This window comes from Diplotaxodon limnothrissa, linkage group LG5, assembly GCF_057381915.1.
Source record: "Diplotaxodon limnothrissa isolate DT_005_m linkage group LG5, D_limnothrissa_male_GT1.1, whole genome shotgun sequence".
Taxonomy (NCBI): domain Eukaryota; kingdom Metazoa; phylum Chordata; class Actinopteri; order Cichliformes; family Cichlidae; genus Diplotaxodon; species Diplotaxodon limnothrissa.
In genome coordinates, this window is record NC_140600.1 from 19,015,491 (window position 1) to 19,035,727 (window position 20,237).

A 20,237-nucleotide genomic window follows, 5' to 3' on the forward strand; every position below is an offset into this window, starting at 1 on the left:
TAGTCCTGCCAGTATTTTTTTTTTCCATTTTATTTGTTTATTTTTAAATCCCCGTAGCTCTTTTAGCTCCCGTGTTACACATGCCCGATTCTGTACCCACCGAGCCAACCCTGTGATATGAACTATCTGACTTATTTTATCCACGTACGTCCGGCTCTCAACAGAGCTTCTTGTGTTGTTTTTTTCAGTCTGCTCTATTCCCGCCTTTTCTCTTCTATTTTCCTTTCCTTACACCTCTCCTTGCTCCTTGCTTCGACTCTCCTTGCTCCTTAATCATGCTCACACCCATTCTGAGCGCTTGTCCCTGTGTCCTCAGTGCCTCGCCAGTGCTCCGAGAGCGAGTTTTCCTGCACAAACGGGCGTTGCATTGCAGGGCGCTGGAAATGTGACGGGGACCACGACTGCGCTGATGGCTCAGATGAGGTATCGCTCACATTTTAACTTCTGATGGAACTTTTTGGTTTAAAATCTGACGTGCTATAATGAAAGCAATTCATTTGTTTTCTTTTCAGAATGGCTGTGATGTGAAATGTGACAGAGATCAGTTCCAATGTAAAAACGGCCACTGCATTCCCCTCCGCTGGCGCTGCGATGAAGATCCCGATTGCATGGATGGCAGTGACGAAGAGAGCTGTGACAGTGGCGGTAAGAAGCATGCGTCATCGTACCACCACTGGATATTTCTAACAAAGCTAATTCTTAAAATATCAGCATCTAAGACCGATGATAACTGAGCGCTCGCCGCTTTGTTTCAGCTGGTAGACACTGCCCCCAGGATGAGTTCCAGTGCAACAACACCCTTTGTAAACCACTGGGCTGGACGTGTGATGGTGAGGATGACTGTGGAGACAACTCTGATGAGAACCCAGAACAGTGTGGTGAGAACCAGTGCATTCCTCACATTGCTAGAATTACAGAAGACCATTTGATAGCCTGCTCTTATAGAGGTTTTCCTGTTCCTTAATGCTTTTTCTCCTTTGGTCCTTCAGTTAAATTCCAGTGTCCACCCACAAGACAGTTCCGGTGCCATAACGACCGTGTCTGTCTACCTGTATCAAAACGGTGCGATGGTGTGAACAACTGTGGGGACAACAGTGACGAACTCAACTGCTGTAAGTGTGCTTTTTTGAAAATGAGTATTTATTATTGGATTGATAAGGAGGGCAGGGTTTTAGTAACTTACTGTAACGTCAGATAAAAGTTGCGTATTGTTTTGCAATTGGATGTAAGACTTTTGTTATGGTTAATTTTTCACATGTAACATGTTAAAAATAACTTCTCTGTGACCCTTGTTCTCTTCCAAAAGGGAGTACCTCCAAACCAGCGTGCCAAAAGGACGAGTTCGGGTGCTCGAACGGCCGTTGCATCAGCTCAGTTCTGCGCTGCAACTACTTCAACGACTGTGAGGACTATGGCTCTGATGAAGTCAACTGCAGTAAGAAAGGTATGTTGGGCCACAGTGAATTTGTCACATTGGCAGTGTTCACCCTCTGACCGCCTGCTGCCCGTTTCCTTTCCCGCAGACACAGTACTGAATGACTGTCACAGTAATAGGACGGTGTGTGGAGATGGAGATGAAGCTCACTGCGTGGTCAACGGCACCGACTCTTTCTGCTCCTGCAAACCTGGCTTCACATCCAGTGGACGTAACAGATGTCAAGGTACCCTGGCTTCATTTTTCATGTGTCTTTTTACAACTCTAAGGCGTTTTGTGTTTGCGTTGTGTGTCATGTGGTTTTTGGGGTGTTTCACAGATAAGAACGAGTGCAAGGAGTTCGGAGTGTGTTCCCACATCTGCAACAACACTAAGGGTTCCTACAAGTGCAGCTGCCACAAGTACTTCAGCAGAATCAATGACACATGCAAAGCTGATAGTAAGTACTTCTAACCTAATCCAGCAATGTTTTGGGTTCGTTTGTTGTTTTGATTGACAAGCAAGGTTGCTGGTTCGATTCCAGCCAGAGACACAAATCCCATTTGGGGTTGCATCAGGAAATGTAAAACTGCCACATCAAATATGCAGAGTTACTCGCCGTGGCGACCCCTTGTGGCAAGGGAGAAGCAGAAAGTAGCTTCTATATACACACTGTACATTCTTTGTGTTTATTTCAATGCCTTCCTATACCAGAACTCACTTTGCTCTTCATCACCAGCTCAGAGACAAGTCCTCTACATCGCTGATGACAATGAAATCCGCAGCCTGGACCCTTCCATGCCAAACTGGCACTATGAGCAGATCTTCCAGGGTGATGCCAACGTGCGCATTGATGCCATGGACCTGCACGTGAAGACGAATCGCATTTACTGGACCAACTGGCACACGGGACGCATTTCTTCCTACGATTTGCCTTCTTCCTCCTCGTCCCCCAACAGCAACAACAACCGCGACCGACGCCAGAGTGACTCCAGGATCACCAGCCTTGAGGTAACTTTGTGTTTCTTGTGTGTTCTTGCTGCGTGCTTACAGAAATCTGATCTACCATAAACAAAGAAAGAATATTTGTCCAGTTTTATAGATTCTTGTTGCAGTCTCAATTTCTTGTTTGTTTTCAGATTCCTGATCTGAAAATGCCCCGGGGCATCGCTGTGGACTGGGTGGCAGGGAACTTGTACTGGACTGACTCTGGTAGAGATGTGATCGAGGTGGCCCAGATAAGTGGAGGACGCCACCGCAAAACCCTGATCTCAGGCATGATTGATGAGCCTCATGCAATTGTAGTTGACCCCCAGAGAGGGTAAGTGGTTTGTGGGAGGCGTAATATGCAGTCATATCGGAGAAAGGAGTTTGAGGAATGCACACTGTGTTTTAATTGTGTTGACATCAGAGAAATTACTTTTCATTCATTAGGAAAATGTACTGGGCCGACTGGGGCAACCACCCCAAGATTGAAACAGCTGCTATGGATGGAACCATGAGAGAGACTCTGGTTGAAGAAAACATTCAATGGCCAACCGGTAAACCACACAGCTATACAAAAGCAACACTTTCTTTTCATCTTGCCTGCAGTTAGTATCAAGTTTGAGTATTTCCTCTTTTAAACTTTCTCTAATTTACTGTGTGTGCATAGGCCTGGCGGTGGACTACTTTAACGAGCGTCTGTACTGGGCTGACGCTAAACTCTCAGTGATTTGCAGCGTGAAGCTGAACGGCAGTGACGCCATCGTGGCTGTAAACAGCATTAAAAACAGTTGCGTGGCATCTATTTGCATTCTACAGCTCCTCTTGTAATCACTTCTGATCGATCCGTCTTTATTAGTCAGGAATCCGTTCCAATTACACCTTTGTTTCCACTCAGAGCTCCATCAGCCCTTCAGCATCGATGTGTTTGAGGACTACATCTATGGCGTCACCTACATCAACAATTACGTCTTCCGGGTGAACAAATTTGGCAAAGGCCCCATCGAGAACCTGACAACCGGAATAAATCACGCCACAGATATCGCCCTGTATCACCGTTACAAACAACCTGAAAGTGAGTGTGAGGAAAAAAGAAAAGAGCAAAAGTTCAAACAGCAGCAGCAGTGTTTAATCAGTTAGTGCACTGAAGCAGCTGTCGCCCCCATTTTTAATTCTTGTTCTCACGCTCTCTTTCTATCAGTGACTAATCCCTGCGACAGGAAGAAATGCGAGTGGCTGTGCCTGCTAAGCCCCAGCGGACCTGTGTGCACTTGTCCCAACGGACGTACGCTGGACAACGGCACATGTGTAGAGCTTCCTACTCCCACGCTGTCTCCTATCTGTGAGTCCACAGACAGAAAGTACACACTCGCATACACAGAATGTACGCAGGCACTGCCTTGTATATGTATGTATATGCATGCTACTGAAGGATTTTGTCGCCTACAGCTCCTCCTAGCGGTCCCTGCTTAATCCAGTGTATGAACGGCGGCAGCTGTTTCCTAAATGCCCACAAGCAGCCCAAGTGCCGCTGCCAGCCTAATTATGGAGGAGATCGATGCGAGATTGACCAATGCAGGGACTACTGCAAGAATGGAGGCACATGCACACCTTCCCCTACAGGTTAGATATGAAAACGTAGCTTACTTTGCTATATTTATAATGCCCGATATTGCAGTTAACAGCTGGGTTAAAATATTGCTTTATAGGCTACCTTCATGGTTCTGTTGGCCCAGTAAAATATTGCACACTTTTCTCCATTCTCCACCCATCCTTCCCTTCATTTCTCTTCATGTATCTGTCCTCCCACAGGCTCTCCTACCTGTCGTTGCCTGACAGGCTTTACAGGACCAAATTGTAACCTGCACACTTGTAAGAATTACTGCCGGAATAAAGGCAATTGTACGGTCAGCGCTGGAAACCAGCCAACTTGTAACTGCCCCTCTGGCTTCCTTGGCGACCAGTGCCAGTACAGTGAGTGTTTGCGTTGTCTGTGTGACGCGACAAGTTTCAAACTGTTAAAACTGAAATAAAGAAAAAGAACAGTTGAAATGAGCCTTTATGATGTGGCCAGGAATTAATGCACCTACGTTATTTGTGTGCGCCCGTGTGTGCAGGAACCTGCGAAGCCCATTGTCTGAACGCAGGAACGTGTCTGGAGAGCGAAAGCGGCACCAAACTGTGCCGCTGCCAGCCCCAGTACACTGGTAGCACATGTGAGATTGACAGGTGTCACTACTGTCGGGATGGCGAGTGCGTCCGCAGCAATACTTTGACATCGGTGGTGAACTTCACCTGTCGGTAAGAGCACTTATAATTTGCCTCAGATTAACGGAAAAGAAACATAAATGCGTGAAGCTGTCACATTTTGCTCAATTTCTTTCTTTCCATAGCTGCACAGATGGCCGAGTCCAGCCCAGCTGTTACACGTGCGATACGAACGAGTACTGTGCAAATGGCCAGTGCTCTATAGACTCCAATACTCGCCTTCCAAAGTGCATGTGAGGAGTGCATTCATTCATATTTGTTGTCTATCAGTCTTGGTTAAATCCTTTGCATTGTTTCATAGTGTGCATGAATATTTCTGTTTGCATATATCTCTGTCATTATAATCCTGCATAGATTACATATTTTTTATTGTGTCATCTTGTATTGGTGTCTGTGTTCGTGTGTAGATGTTCACCTGGCTGGGAAGGGCATCGCTGTGAGTCTGTGGCCAGTAGTGATGCTTCAGGTTCAGGCGGACGTGAGTCAGCTCTTCCACTGTGACGTTGATAACAGAGGTTTCTTGAGTTTTGTTTGATGAGGCTGTTTGTTTTTAATTCTTTGTGTGCAGGCACAGTCTCCATACTGATTGCAGTGCTGATGCTGTTGCTGCTGATCCTCCTGGCTGCAGGAGCGTTGTTCTGGTACAGGAGAAGGATGAGAGGGTGAGTAACACGACATTCAAAACTTTGATTTACTTTGACCTCTTCTTTTTGTTTTTTTGTTTCCTTTTTTCTTCCCCCTTTTCTTCCTCCTTTCCGTTCTTCGATCTGCACTTTTACCCTCCTCCTCTGTAATGACATCTCTTCTGCTCCTCAGGTCTAGCCGGCCCGGAAAAACCGGCTCCAGACGCTTGCGGTAACGGCTGCCAGGGTTACACTTTTCGCTCCATGCCCTCTTTCAGTTCTTCATTCTGAGGCTCTCTCTTTCCCTGCCTCTCCCTTAACCATGAGTTCCTGTGCTGTGTTTGGTCCTTAGTGTTGTGCCATTTTTTTCTGATGGTCATTGAGGCTGTAGGTCATCCCGCTCCTACAGTGTCCGTCCTGTGTAGTTATTCTCTTTCAAAGCAGGGCTCCAGGGCAGATCTATTGAAAAGATTAAATGAATAGATCTGTCTGTGTGTTAGCCAGTGCTGTAGGTCTTTCATATTGTTGTCCATCATATTGTGCCATAATGTACTGTGTTGTGGTTTGAGCTGTGGTAGTGTCTCTTGTAGCGAGACATGGAGAGTCCAGTAGCATTGTTCCAAGCTCTGACTGGAAAATGCAACTTCCCAAAATCCAGCATTTACTTAGCCATGGATACTTCATTCGTATTTTAGAGGAATGATTGTGGATTTATTGGGGGTCTGGGAAGATATCCAGGTCCAGTATGTCTGGATCTGACATTACCTCCTGTACATGAATGCTGGGTTTGTGTTGGTCCTTGTGCTGTGGCTTAGCCTGGATGGTGGTGAGAGTCATGCAATGCCTCTCCCCTCCCGTCGTAATGTGGCTGTGTCCCTGCTTGCACTCTTCAGGCAGCTCTACTCTTGAACAAAAGATGAAATTATGACTGCTCTCCTTGTCATTTTGTATAGGGCCAAGGGCTTCCAGCACCAAAGGATGACCAATGGGGCAATGAATGTTGAGATTGGAAACCCTGCTTACAAGATCTATGAGGGCGAGCCTGATGACGATGCTGGGGAGCTGCTAGATGCAGACTTCACTCTGGACCCAGACAAGGTAGAGAAAAATATAGACGTGTGCAAAACTTCAGTCACTCTTCATTTCTTTATAGTGTTCTTGCAAGTTGCCAGACTATTATAATGCAGTTTTTATTTTAAAAAAAATGTCCTGAGTAATAGTTTAATAGTTAGTATTTTCAGTCCAGTCCTTGTACCTGACTATTTTCAGAGGGATGCTTTCTTGTTTGTTAAGCCACTTAACGCCAACCTATTAATCATTGAAGGGTTTAAAAAAGGTGCGTAACTCAAGTGATGAAGCAGTTTTCTGTTTACACATAACAAGCAACTTAGCAAAGAACCAGTTTTATCTTTAGCCACTTTGTTATTTGCAGACTGTCGCAAACATCATCATCAGACAGCACAGACGAGCTTAAAATAGTATTGTTGCACCAACAAGGCGATTCCCAAAAAAGCTATTAGCCCAAAAAATTGGCATCTCTCATCATGATGTGCAGTGTGTCCTTAAAAACACTTGATGAACAGCAGGTCATGTAATTAAGAAACAAGAAAGGTTCAGCAAAGACCTGACACAGGACCTGAGAGATGCAGGTGAAGCGATTAATCCAAATTTTCAGTTTTTTGATTCAAATTGTCATCAGTGTGTATGGAAGCGAGCTTTGAATGTCCTACAAGAAGAAGAAGCTTGCCTAAGAGAGTTCTTGGTATGTTGAAGAATAAAGCTGGTTATACTGCATTTCCATGTATGTTTGCACAATAAATCCAGCATCTATTCCACATTTATCTTGCAAAATATTAAAAAAAATTGGAATGACTGAAGACTTTTGCACAGCACTGTATATTCGTGATGCTAAACTTCAGTGTTTTAAACATGATGTGATGGATCATTTTTCTTCCTTCCAGCCCACTAACTTCACCAACCCAGTTTATGCCACTCTGTATATGGGAGCTCACAACAGCCGCAACTCTCTGGCCAGCACAGATGAGAAGAAGGAGTTGCTATCCCGTGGAGATGAGGAGCCCCTTGTGGACCCACTGGCATAGACCTTGGTGCCGGATCACGCTATTCCAAACACCCCCCCCATTCTTGCCTTTTAAAGAAAAATTGAACAAAAAAAAATCAATAAAAAGTGTGAGAGAAAATTGATAAACCATGTGAACACTGTATAAAATGTACAAAAATGAAGGACTACTTTTGTATGTGATTGCAGTATTATATTTTGTTCTTTTGAGATTCCTCTGGTCAAAAACAAATAACATTTTCTATGAGAGATTTTTAATTTCCACTTCGTCCCTTACCCTTTACCTAAATAGCCACTACCTCTGTGCAAAATGAAATGGAAACATGGAAATCATAAGAAAAAAAAAAGAAATGCTATCATTGGAGCAATTTTAATTTTTTATTTTTGTATGAATTGTATAGAAAAGACAAAAACATTGTTCCATTTCACCAGTGCCAACTGTCTGTTGTTTGTGTCGACTTTGAGCGGGAAAAGGCAAAAACTCAAAGTTTTTGAAATCGGTACATTTGTCATCTTGTCGAGCTTCTTGGCAAGAATGTGTGAGACAGATTTGTGATAGCACCGTTTGTGTATAGCACATGTAAAATGTCAATACCAGATGGCAACTACAGTATTTCCACGTATTTTTCTTTCTTTCTCAGAGAACAATGTTCATAAAATGATTGTGTGGTCTTCCTTGCACAGAATATCACATTTTACGGTATAGTGTATACTGTAGGCTTTATACCTTAAGATGTAAAGAAAATGTTTGTTTTTATCACTTTGTGTAACAGCTGGAGCTGATGTGTTGCTGTGGAGAAAGGATAAAGAGGCTTGTTGGTGCGTGATTGTGCAGTTATATGAAGAACGTGGAAGGTGGTTATGGGTTAAACATTCCAGGCAGAGTGATGGATGGAGATTACGGATGTAAAGCAATAGATGGGGTGATACTTTAATGGGTGGGTAGCTGGCTGTGTGTACATGCCCAGAAAACAGCTGGCTAACAATGGCGGGGGCTTTTTTGATAGAAGACTTATAGATAGTGTCATGTTTGCACTATTTAGCGTCTGTTTTCTGGTCTTCCTGTAGAGGCTGCAATTATGGTCAAATGTAAGGAAGGAAAGATTTCTTTTCTATGTGTGTTCTGCTTCTCCAGCCCTGGTTTTTGTTCTGTAAAGACCAGGTAGCATCCATCTGGCTTTGTGAGTAAATTTGCCTTCAGAGGATCAAAGTCTGTATGTTCACAGTTGTGTAATGACTCTGTCTTAAGTGCATTATTTTCATTTGATCCTTAGCGTTTCTCTGTTTTCTTTCTTCAGCCCTTCCCCATCTCTTCTCTGTGCCCTGCTGCTGCTAATGCTACCATTCTGGTTGCTCTGACACGTCCTTACGCTCAGCCTCTGTCCCAAAATGCTGCTTCTGTCAGAAATGTGTCAGCCATATCTTAATGCATGTGAAAAGTAACACAAGTCTTCAGTGTAACTACAATAACAAGTTTTTATTTTGCTTACCTGTCAAGCCAGTGTTATTTTATGCCGTCGTGTATGTTTTGTCTTTAATTGAGAGAGAAGTACAATCATTTTACCGAAAGGACATTTTTGCTAAATCATATGTGCATTTCCAGACTTTTGTTTTGATTAGTCCTTGGTTTTTTAAAATGAAAAATGACACATAGCTTTTATAGTACACAATGCATGGAGGCGCAGACTTTCTTCTGAAAAGAGAATAATGTTTAATTTTTGCTGGAGTACTTTACAAACTAAATAACAGATATTGTTATAAATAAAATTTTAAAAATTGTACAGAAAACAAGCCACAGTGTTCTGTGTTTTGTTCACAACCGGTCCTGATAAAAGGAGGAATTCAGTGTGGAGGATTTAATCATTTATTAACAGCAACTCAGACCATCAGCACTGTAGACCTGAGATTATATAAACCTGTTTATGCAAATCTACATTTTATATTGTTACATGATGAAAATTTTGACAATCAACAAAAAAATGTAATCACCCAATATTTGAAGATAATATATGTGGCTAATGAAAAAAGTAAATTCTAACCCCTACTGATCATTTGAAGAATTAACAGAGAAAAGAGAGCAAAACAGAGTGTTTGAATTTCAGTGTCTGTTTAAAGAGTCATCTTGTTTTTAGCCTCTTTGAGATCTAATCCACCTGCACTTTGTATCAAAGTCTTCACTCAATGCCTTTGGCCTTTAACTCTTCTTTGACTCTGCTCAGGTACTCAGGGTCAGGATACCCAAAGCTGTGGAAACAGAACATATCCAAGGTTAACATGTAGTATTTTATTAGAGTAAACTGTGAAAGAAAACATATATCAAAACGCTAGTAAGGAAATTGGTTACCCTACCAATCTGGTCCTCCAGATGTGGATGTTTTGTGGTGAATGTCGTTCCAGGTCACTTGGCCGTCCAGTCCAGTTGTTCTGGATGTACCAACAGTAAAAATGAGCTTCTGGTCAAAAGCTTTTTTCAGCAGTCGCAGCACTTCATTGCCCTCTTTGTTGTCTGGAAGATATGCTGTTCTACCAATACCATGGAAGCGCTGTCCAGGATTGGGATGTTTTTCCTAGAAAGACGAATGGAAAATAAACAATATTAGAAAAATATATACATACAACCACAAAATGAAAACACAATCATGTTTTATTTTTTAAACAGGGACATAGGCACTCAGATAAAATTGTCACTTACCGTCTGTGTTCCACTTGGAATCTCATAGCTGATCTTTATGGTGCCACAGTCTGAGTATCCAGGGAGGGGAAATGTGAGTATCTGGTGTGACATTCTTCCATCTGGTTGGTCTCCGACTATCTTACCAAAGACGACTCTGCATATAGGACAGATGGGCCCATTCGCTTCCTGCGCTCGTCTCAGGCAGTCTTTACAAAATTCATGTTTGCACTTGAGCTGTTTCTTATTTTCGAATTTATCCAAACATATAGGACACCTTTCGTCCTTTTGGTCACCTGCTGTTGTCCCACTGTCAATTGGTGGGTCAGTGTTGTGCTTCGTTTTTTCTGATTGGCCATTCAACATACGCTCATTGGGGGGACCCTCTGACTGAGAAATGGGTGTGCCACTGAATCCAGTAGCACCATGGAACTGGAATGAACTCTTGGGGGATGCAACAAACTTCTGGTATAGACAGAGAAGTGCTCTTAGAGCGTGGCTCTCCATTGAGGCATTTCCTCCTTCTTTCTGGTAGAAAGCTTTGACATTGACTTTGCCATGACCAATGTCATATTCTTTCAATTCCACATTAAACTTATCTTTGATCCTTGCTACTTGCTTATTATCATAGATAGTCATCCAAAAGGTCTTCTCGATGATCAGTCCTGCATGTGGGAAATCGTCTTTGGTGGTCATGTCAATCTTCAGTGATGTCTTTCGAAACTCATGAGAAGCATCTGTGTTTCTTTTCTGCTCTGTATCTGCATTTAACAACTTACTGAAAACATCTTGACTATGTGCTGGCCCACGTACAGTCATTGTTTTAGAGGTCAAAGTAACCAAAAGCTTGTCTTCTTTTTCCTGGATGGTTTTCAATGCGTTACTCCACTGATCTGGATCTATGAACTTGAGAGGAATAACTGAGCCATTGGATTCAACAAAGCTGTTCTGGAAAAGGTTTTCAAACTCCTTGAGCGCATTGTCTGGGTTCCCATGTTTTCTATCTACTTCAAATGTCACCTTAACGTCTGCCTTTATTTTAACTCCATTGTTTTTCTCTATATGTTTGATTTCCTTTTCGTACATGTGGTTCACATACCAGAAAGGAGCCACTGGGACAGAACAAGTGCACATCTCTTCACCTGCAGAAACTGTGCTACTCTGTTTCCCCGCCTGAACTTGGTCCTGGTTTAAAAATAAAAATCATTATGCTAATTTATTAAAACATTTTTTATTTTAATATTAACTTTTTTGATTAATGACATACTACATACATGTTGTGGCTCTTGTATGAAAGAAGCGCACATCTTTTCTCCAGCTGTAGAACCTGCTTTACTCTTTTTCTCCAGTTGAACTTGCTGCTTTAAAAAAAAAACCAGTACATCATTTAATTCAATAGCATATAGTAATATTTGTTTGTTTTTTTTAAAGATATACTACATAGTACTTACAGTTTGTGGCTCTGGCAGGTTCACTGAAGCATCCTCTAGTACTTGTCTATCAAGCTGTGGATATAGCTGACTGACGGATGTTATCAAGACTGAATTTTCATCCTTACTTAGTGTTTCTTCACTAAGTTTTTTAAGTTCATTCACGGCTTAAAAAAACAGGAAATTGATTATATGTTAAAACCAATATATATACAGAATGAAGTCAAAATATTTTTATTACTGAAAAAGTTATAAAGATGGGAATTTAATCAGATAATTATGTAGGACTTTACTGCACCTGCAGCTGGTTTAATGCTTATCACAACATGCCCATTATCTAAGGTCCTTTTCACTGAGCATTCCATCATAGTTTTGTGTTTGTTGATCCAAGACTGAAGCATTTTCTGTAGACGAGACTCTAGCCTCTTAACTTTTATTTCATCATCAGGCTCCACTGTGACCCACTTCACTGAGATCCACTTCACTGAGAGAACAATGTGAGCTTCATCTCCATCCTGTGACAAAATAAAACAAACAAATAATAAAACACTGGAAGACTGTGTAACCCTTTGAGATTCAGCTGAAAACACCTTTATTTAAAATGCTTTTTTTTATCATTGTTGAAATATTTACCCATCTTTAAAACTTCTCTTTTTTTATTATAATGCAGATAAATAGTTTGAGGTTAGCTAAATGTCATATTTTTTACATTTGCCACATTAATGTCACCTTGCAGCCTTAGAACTTTACAAATGTTATCACTAATGATCACAGTTACAGTTTACATGTTATTACAAGTTTTTCCAGTGGTGACAACAGCTACACTAAGCAGCTTTACACATTCTGCTCATGATGTATTTCCTGAACCTCCAGAGCACACCAGCTGAGATTGTATTTTTGATCTCACTTTCACATACTCTTTATAAGAAGACAGACAAAAGCTGGAATGTGTTATGTGTTATTGTGCACTTAGGCGCATGCAGGCAAACTCCCCAAAACACTTACTGCAGCAGGTGGGTGGCTAGGTGTTGAAGGTTGCTGGCTTTTACTCACAGCAGAATTATTCACCTATAATAATGAAGAAAGGCTTTTAGGTGCATAAAAAACAAAGTGTGGTGTAAAAAAGTAAAATTTAAAACAAGAAATAAATTACTCCTACTGATGATAAAACTCTGGATATTTAATGACTGCATTAACACCAGTGTCCCTGTAACAATTTTCTTTTATTCTGATTCGGTGTTAGTTTACGTACTTGGCTCATGTCGTCAGGTTTGTCGCTGTCAAAACTGTCGACATCCATGGGCTCGTCCACGTCCACGAACCATCCAGTGGCCATGTTTCAGATTTTGATCTTCTTCCTTCAAAACACACCAAACTCAGACGACATAATAACAGTGTGTTGCACCCCAACAACCAGCAATTCTCTATTTGGCGATTTTTTATAAAACCGTTTCCATAAATTAGCTAACATCGCTCTCCACCTAGCCTGCAGAGCTACACTCTCGGTTACACTCCACTTTAAGTTTCCTTATGTCTTACATTTTAATCAAACCTGTAACCGCCACAAAGTTATCTCACACGTTATGTGTATCTGAACAGAAATATATCTTGAAAATATTACTTTACTGCGCATACGACTTACCCTTGTCTCGCTACTTTAAACACTGGTACTTCCGTATAAACGAAAGCGAAAGCTTGCAGCTCCGCAATAAGGAGCTGCGTCACCCTCCACACGCAAGTGCACCTCTGTCATTTCCAGCAGCGTGTTGGCTGGAGGTCTGTTAGCTCAGCTGACTGTGGAAACTAAATCCTTCTTCACTGCATGAAAAGGACAGAAATGTTCTTTAGGTGACATATAAGCTGTTTACTTGATATCTCAGATATAGTTATTAATTATAAGCCAAGGTTAAATTTATGAGCCAAAATCCACTGAAAAATGTAGCTTAAGTACATTTTCTGCTAATATTTCCCTAATACTAATCATTTTTCCACTTAATTTGTGGTGCTGTGTTTTCTGTTTTTTTTTTAAAATCAGAATCAGAATCGCGTTTATTGGCCATGTATATCCACACACACACAAGGAATTTGGTTCCGGTAGATGGTGACTCTCAAGCACAGCAGTATAAATAAATCTCAACAGTGTAAGCAACACAATACAAAACCAACCATAAATAACCAATCTAAATCTTATATACATAAAATACAGGATGACAGAAATGAGATTAAGTGAAATGAATATCACAGAATGTACATAAGGTGCAGTTGCAGTCTGGCAGTGGGAGCAGTGTGACAACTGTTTAGGAGGGAGATGGCGAGGGGAAAGAAACTCTTCCTGTGTCGGGTGGTCCTGGTCTGCAGGCTTCTGTACCGTCTGCCAGAGGGCAGTAGGTCAAAAAGTCCGGAAGTACATCCTCTGCTGGGTCTTTTTGAGGATGGAGTTGATGTTGGTCTCCCACTTCAGGTCCTGGGAGATGGTTGTACCCAGGAACTTGAAGATCTCCACAGTAGACACCGGGCTGCCTGATATGGTGAGGGGAGGAAGTGTTGAGGGATGTCTCCTGAAGTCCACTGTCATCTCTACAGTCTCAAGCATGTTCAGCTCCAGATTGTGCTGACTGCACCAGAGTACCAGGCGCTCAACTTGCCGGTATGCAGACTCATCACCATCCTGAATGAGGCCAATGACGGTGGTGTCGCCTGCAAACTTCAGGTGATTAACAGCCGAGTTCTTGGAGGTGCAGTCATTAGTGTAGAAGGAGAACAAACACTGCAACAAACACTGCAATATGCCAACATGAACACCGTAGTCTCAGCCTTAAAAATGCCCCCCGTTCTTTTCAATTATAATTAAATGAAATAAATCTTATTTATTATTTATTTAGTATATGTACAGGAAATCGAATAAACAGCATGGGTGGTTCCTTTAAAAAGCAGGAAGAAACAAAATAAAGGCAAAGTCATTTCATACAAAAACAAACATGAAAAAATTGTTTATTTTATGTTTCCATTTTTCAGCAAACATTGTTCAGCCTGATATTTTGCAAAGGTTTCAGAGAAACAATACAAAGATACATGATAACATGATAAAATTATATAAAGATTCTACTGTAAGCATGCAAATAACACAAGACATTAAACAGTAGACTGAGTTTACTGCCATAGCCATGAGAAACCCCACATTCCAGCATTGGACTGGGAGAAGTTCATGGGAGACATGGCAGTTTTCTGATACAAATGGAAAAGCTCTTTCATAGCATGGCTCTCCATGGAGGCATTTCCTTCATCTTTCTTGTATACAGCTTTGACATTGACTTTGCCTTGACCAATGTCTGATTCTTTCAGGTCCACATTAAACTTATCTTTGATCTTTGCTACCTTCTTACTGTAAGAGGTAATCATCACCTTCCAGTAGCTCTCCTCCATCGTTAGTCCCATATGCATGAGATGGTCTTTGGTGGTCATGTCAATCTTCAGTGATGTGTCTTGAGTCTCTCTTTCATTCTCTTCATGAGAAGTATCTATGCTTTTTTTCTGCTCTGTATCTGCATTTAATAACTTTTTCATGGCCTCTTGACTTTGTGTTGGCCCACGTACAGTCATTGTTTCAGAGGTCAGAGTAACCAAAAGCTTGTTTTCTTTTTCCTGGATTGTTTTCAGTGCATCGCCCCACTGATCTGGATCTATGAACTTGAGAGGAATAACTGAGCCACAGGATTCAGCTAAGCTTTTCTGGACGAGGTTTGCAAACTCATCGAGAGCATTGTCTGGTCTCCCATGTTTTTGGTCTTCTTCAAATCTCACCTTCACATCTGCCATGATTTTAACTCCGTTCTTTTTCTCTATATGTTTGATTTCCTTTTCGTACATGTGGTTCACATACCAGAAAGGAGCCACTGGGACGGAACAAGAGTGCATCTCTTCACCTGCGGAAACTGTGCTACTCTGTTTCCCCACCTGAACTTGGTCCTGGTAAATAATAATAATCATCATCATCATCATGTTCATTTGTTAAAGATCACATTTTTCCATTTTTTATGATTAATCACACAGTACATACCGTTTGTGGCTCTGACTTTGGGGAAATGCCACTATCTTTTTCAGCTGTAGACCCTGTGTTACTCTGCTTTCCTGGTTGAATGTGCGCCTGTTAAAAAAATAAAGTACTTCATTCAGTTCAACAGCATCCACGCACGCACGCACGCACGCACGCACGCACGCACGCACGTGTGTATATATATATATATATATGCCTATGTGTGTGTGTATATTTTTAAATGATTTACTACACAGTGCATACAGTTTGTGGAGCTGGCACAAATGGAGGATGGTTTGTCGAAGCATCCTCTGGAACACCTGTTTGTTCTCCATCTGCTGAACCTGCGTTACTTTGCTTTCCCAGTTGAACTTGATCCTACAAATACAGTACATCGTTTAATCCAACAGCATTCATTTATATTTGTTTTTAATGATTTACTACCTTTTACATACAATTTGTGGATATGGCACAGATGGGGGAATGTTCATTGAAGCATCCTCTGGTACTTGTGCATCGAGCTCTGGAGATGGCAGTGTCAGACTGATGGATGTTATGGTGACTGAATTTCCATCCTTCCCAGTTAGTGTTTGTTTACTCAGTTTCTGAAGCTCAGTCAGGACTTAAAAGACAGAGACAAATTGGATTAAAAAAATCAATATAATTATACAGAATTTATTAAAAATAAATGTTTTTATTGGAGAAGTTATACAGATAGTAACGTAATCAGATGATTATGTAGGACTTTACTGCACCTGGAACTGGTTTAGTCTTTATCACAACACGCCCATCTTTTAACATCCTTTCCACTGAGCAGTCCACCTTATGTTTGCATTTGTTAAACCAAGTCTGAAGCATTTTTTCTAGACGAGTCTCTAGCCTCTTCCCTTTTTGTAGCTCATCATCAGACTTTATCCACTTTATTGAGAGAACAATGTGTGCTTCATCTTGATCCTGTAATAAAAAAACACACACACAATAAAAATATGCAAGCCTATGATATTCATCCAAAATTACATTTATTTAAATATGTGTATATATTTTTTTAATTGTTGAAAAATATCTTTTAAGAATTCCATTCTTTAGTATTATAGACAAGACTAAAGCTTGTTTTCTTTTTGGTCCAAACTAAGGTTTTCAAACTTAGGGTTCCTTAACTATTGTACTTATGAATGAATAGTGTGACGCTAGCCACTTTTCATATTTTCACATTTGTCACATTGATGTCACCTTGAAGCCTTAGATATTTACAATGTTCTCACTGATGATCACAGTAACGCTGATCATCTTCACACACTGTTGACTTCTTCAGTCTCACAACTCTTACAATACAAAGCTGAAGCTTTGTATTCCATCTAGTGGCACTTTGAAACCTTACAAAAAATTTCACTCATGACAACAGCCACACTGAACAGCTTTACACAATCTTTCAGTATTTCCTGAACCTCCAGAGTTGATAAGCTAAGATTATGCTGACCTTGTAGTCTCAGTACTTTCACTTTCATATAATCTTTACAAGAATACGAAAAAAAACAAAAACAAACCCGGAACACATTAAGCATAAGCACACAAAATCACCAAAATGAAACGCTTTTCAAGTATAAAAGCAAACCGTGGCCTCAAAAGTGCACTTTAAAAAAAATGTAAGTCTCCAACTGGAGATAAGCACTGTGGATATTTAACGACTGCATTAACACCAAAGTTCCTGTAACAAATTACTTTATTCTGATTCAGTGTTAGTTTACATACTTGTCTCGTGTCGTCAGGTTTGTCGACCTCCATGGGCTCTGCACTGGCCATGTTCAAGATTTTGATATTCTTCCTTCAAAACACACCAAACACAGACGACATAACAACAGCGTGTTGCACTCAAACAACCAGCAATTCTGTATTTGGTGATTTTATATAAAAACCGTTTCCATTAATAACGTCGTTCTCCACCCAGTCTACAGAGCTACACTCTCGGTTACACTCCACTTTACTGTTTTCTTACGTCTTGAATTATAGCCAAACCTTCAACAACCACAATGTTATATTACACGTTTTGTGCATGTGAACAGAAATATAGCTAGAAAATACGACGTTTCTGCATATTAGACTTACCCCTGCTTCGCTACTTTAAACTGTTTTTTCCTTATAAATGAAAGTGAAACCTTCACAACAGTCACGCTCAAGTGCGCATCTGACATTTAGAGGAGGTCTGTTTGCTCAGTTAAGATGGCTGTGAATACTAAACCTCCCTTTATTTCCAGAAAGGAAAGAAGATATCCTTTATGCGATTTTTATGTTGTTTGCTCGTTATCTTGATATTCACAGTTCGTGTAAACTCAGTTGTGATAACTATCTACTGTCTCATATGATTCTCATACAGCACTGACTTGTTTTATTTTGCACTCCTTCAGCTATACAGGATGACGCTGTAAATAAAATAATTTATTGCAGGCTATAACTCCTGCAACAGGTGAAATGTATCATTCAGAATACACTGTAATTTTCTGTTTGACATTTTAATTAGTCTAAATCAGAAATATTTTCGATAATATTTCACCAATTCTACTCATGTTTCACTTGCTATAGAGAATTTCTGGTGTTGTGTTTGTACTTTTATAAAAGAGCATTTCTTCCACCAAGTAAAAAAAAAATGTGATGAACATTGTGGTCCCATCCTAAAAATGCTCTGCTATTCTTTGCATTTACAAATACATGAAATCTTATTATGTAGATTCAATATGCAACGGAAAAGATACTTTAATATATAGTATTTCACATTTCCATTACAGTATAGTATTATATGTGTGTGTGTGTGTGTATATATATATATATATATATATATATATATATATATATATATATATATATATATATATATTTAGTCCTGGGAACAGCTAAGATACTGCGCAGGACCCTCAAGCTCCCAGGCCTCTGGTAGAGGACCCGAGCTTGAAGGATAAACCGCCCGCAGGGGCGTGCTGGGTGTTTTTTTTATATATATATATATATATATACAGTCGGGGTTCCACTGTAATTTCAACATAAAGTGCAGTTTTTCTTCTTAAAAAAATAAAGCAGAAACATAAAAGGTTATTTTACCAGCTTCACTTTAAAACTGAGTAACCTTAGCCAAAATTATTTTGTACTTTAGGCTAAAACAGTGATCATCGAACATTTTAGTGCAAAAAATAACAAACCCATTGGAATCACAATAAATCCATGCTTATTTACTTTCCGTCTCTTTCAGCCAGTTAGACAAACTAGCCTGTTCACATTTTCAGAGCTAAAGGCAGCTCTCTTTTTTGTTACTATGTGACCTGCAAGTGAGAACAGTCTCTCACAGGGGCAGAAGTTGCTGGACTAATCAAATATTTGCGGCTTGGACATACAACTGTGGGTGGGTCCCTGCTCGACTGGACCACCACTGCAGCGGGCTGATGATGGATTCTGCTCTGTACAAACTCAGGGCCCTGTTACACGGGACTTCCTCAACTGAATCAGAGTCTGAAGACAATGAAGAGAGGAGGAGGCTCTTTGTCTTTGCTGGGTTCTTAATGGTGGCATCTTTACACTGTCCCTGCAGCAGGGCCTCAAGGCTGGTCCAGACCTCTTCTCACTCTCCCCTTGCAAGACACTTTAAATCCTTAAAGCGTGAGTCAAGCACAGTAGCTGTCTTGATCCACTGATGGTTGAGCGTAGCTGCACGTTGGGACAGGTCATTTATGAAGGCAGTCCTAAATTTTACCATGTAGTTTCAGTCATCATCAGAGACCACCATGGTGTGATGCAGATGGCAGAAAGCAGGTAAAACCACTGAACATGAAAGATATGTCGCACCTCCAAGAAGCTTAGTCACAAACCTGTAGTAGACAGTCCAAGAAAGAAATTATTAATCTATACAATAACTGTCAACTATACAGCTTTTTGAAGAAACAGTAACAACAAGTTAAAAAAATAGTTTTACAGTGGCTTGCAAAAGTATTCGGCCCCCTTGAACTTTTCCACATTTTGTCACATTACAGCCACAAACATGAATCAATTTTATTGGAATTCCACGTGAAAGACCAACACAAAGTGGTGCACACGTGAGAAGTGGAACAAAAATCATACATGATTCCAAACATTTTTTATAAATAAATAACTGAAAAGTGGGGTGTGCGTAATTATTCAGCCCCCTGAGTCAATACTTTGTAGAACCACATTTTGCTGCAATTACAGCTGCCAGTCTTTTAGGGTCTGTCTCTACCAGCTTTGCACATCTAGAAACTGAAATCTTTGCCCATTCTTCTTTGCAAAACAGCTCCAGCTCAGTCAGATTAGATGGACAGCGTTTGTGAACAGCAGTTTTCAGATCTTGCCACAGATTCTCGATTGGATTTAGATCTGGACTTTGACTGGATTGCCTGATAAATGCTAATGACTAAATAGAGTGCGCCTGTGTGTAATCTAATGTCAGTACAAATACAGCTGCTCTGTGACGGCCTCAGAGGTTGTCTAAGAGAACATGGATATGTTTTGTTTTAAACCATTCCATTGTTGCCCTGGCTTTATGTTTAGGGTCGTTGTCCTGCTGGAAGGTGAACCTCCGCCCCAGTCTCAAGTCTTTTGCAGACTCCAAGAGGTTTTCTTCCAAGATCGCCCTGTATTTGGCTCCATCCATCTTCCCATCAACTCTGACCAGCTTCCCTGTCCCTGCTGAAGAGAAGCACCCCCAGAGCATGATGCTGCCACCACCATATTTGA

General features: G+C 40.8%; 2 protein-coding genes across 3 annotated transcripts in view; one reads left to right on the forward strand and one right to left on the reverse strand.

Annotated features, from left to right (window-relative positions):
- LOC146632106 (low-density lipoprotein receptor-related protein 1-like) overlaps positions 1-9,151 on the forward strand; it is a 101,239-nt gene extending 92,088 nt beyond the window's left edge. For both annotated transcript variants that reach the window (XM_085353220.1, XM_085353218.1), the window contains 21 exons: positions 317-423; positions 513-645; positions 756-878; positions 990-1,112; positions 1,307-1,444; positions 1,524-1,661; positions 1,755-1,874; positions 2,154-2,425; positions 2,554-2,735; positions 2,849-2,955; positions 3,069-3,188; positions 3,297-3,473; positions 3,600-3,740; positions 3,848-4,021; positions 4,211-4,372; positions 4,516-4,699; positions 4,792-4,899; positions 5,074-5,144; positions 5,235-5,328; positions 6,243-6,387; positions 7,251-9,151. In XM_085353220.1, the coding sequence (XP_085209346.1) occupies positions 317-423; positions 513-645; positions 756-878; positions 990-1,112; positions 1,307-1,444; positions 1,524-1,661; positions 1,755-1,874; positions 2,154-2,425; positions 2,554-2,735; positions 2,849-2,955; positions 3,069-3,188; positions 3,297-3,473; positions 3,600-3,740; positions 3,848-4,021; positions 4,211-4,372; positions 4,516-4,699; positions 4,792-4,899; positions 5,074-5,144; positions 5,235-5,328; positions 6,243-6,387; positions 7,251-7,391 (2,960 nt within the window). In that variant the 3' untranslated portion in view covers positions 7,392-9,151. The remainder of the gene's footprint in view (positions 1-316; positions 424-512; positions 646-755; positions 879-989; positions 1,113-1,306; positions 1,445-1,523; positions 1,662-1,754; positions 1,875-2,153; positions 2,426-2,553; positions 2,736-2,848; positions 2,956-3,068; positions 3,189-3,296; positions 3,474-3,599; positions 3,741-3,847; positions 4,022-4,210; positions 4,373-4,515; positions 4,700-4,791; positions 4,900-5,073; positions 5,145-5,234; positions 5,329-6,242; positions 6,388-7,250) is intronic.
- Positions 9,152-9,205: 54 nt separating this feature from the next.
- On the reverse strand, positions 9,206-17,644 carry LOC146632108 (uncharacterized). The gene is made up of 15 exons (XM_085354849.1): positions 17,607-17,644; positions 17,253-17,325; positions 16,259-16,457; positions 15,959-16,125; positions 15,768-15,881; positions 15,528-15,614; positions 14,649-15,436; positions 12,723-12,810; positions 12,476-12,538; positions 11,769-11,985; positions 11,492-11,637; positions 11,315-11,401; positions 10,062-11,225; positions 9,719-9,936; positions 9,206-9,613 (listed from the first exon to the last, which is right to left on the reverse strand). Exons 2-15 carry the CDS (start codon positions 17,301-17,303, stop codon positions 9,544-9,546), a joined length of 3,459 nt encoding a protein of 1,152 aa, XP_085210975.1. The 5' UTR covers positions 17,304-17,325; positions 17,607-17,644; the 3' UTR covers positions 9,206-9,543.
- Positions 17,645-20,237: the final 2,593 nt, after the last annotated feature.

Coding starts and splice junctions, on each gene's coding strand:
- LOC146632108 (XM_085354849.1), bottom strand. CDS start 17,303: ATGGCCAGTGCAGAGCCCATGGAGGTCGACAAACCTGACGACACGAGA. Junction 15,882..15,958: donor CTGTGCCATATCCACAAATT/GTATGTAAAAGG, acceptor CTGTATTTGTAG/GATCAAGTTCAACTGGGAAA. Junction 11,402..11,491: donor ACCTGCCAGAGCCACAAACT/GTAAGTACTATG, acceptor TTTTTTTTAAAG/CAGCAAGTTCAACTGGAGAA.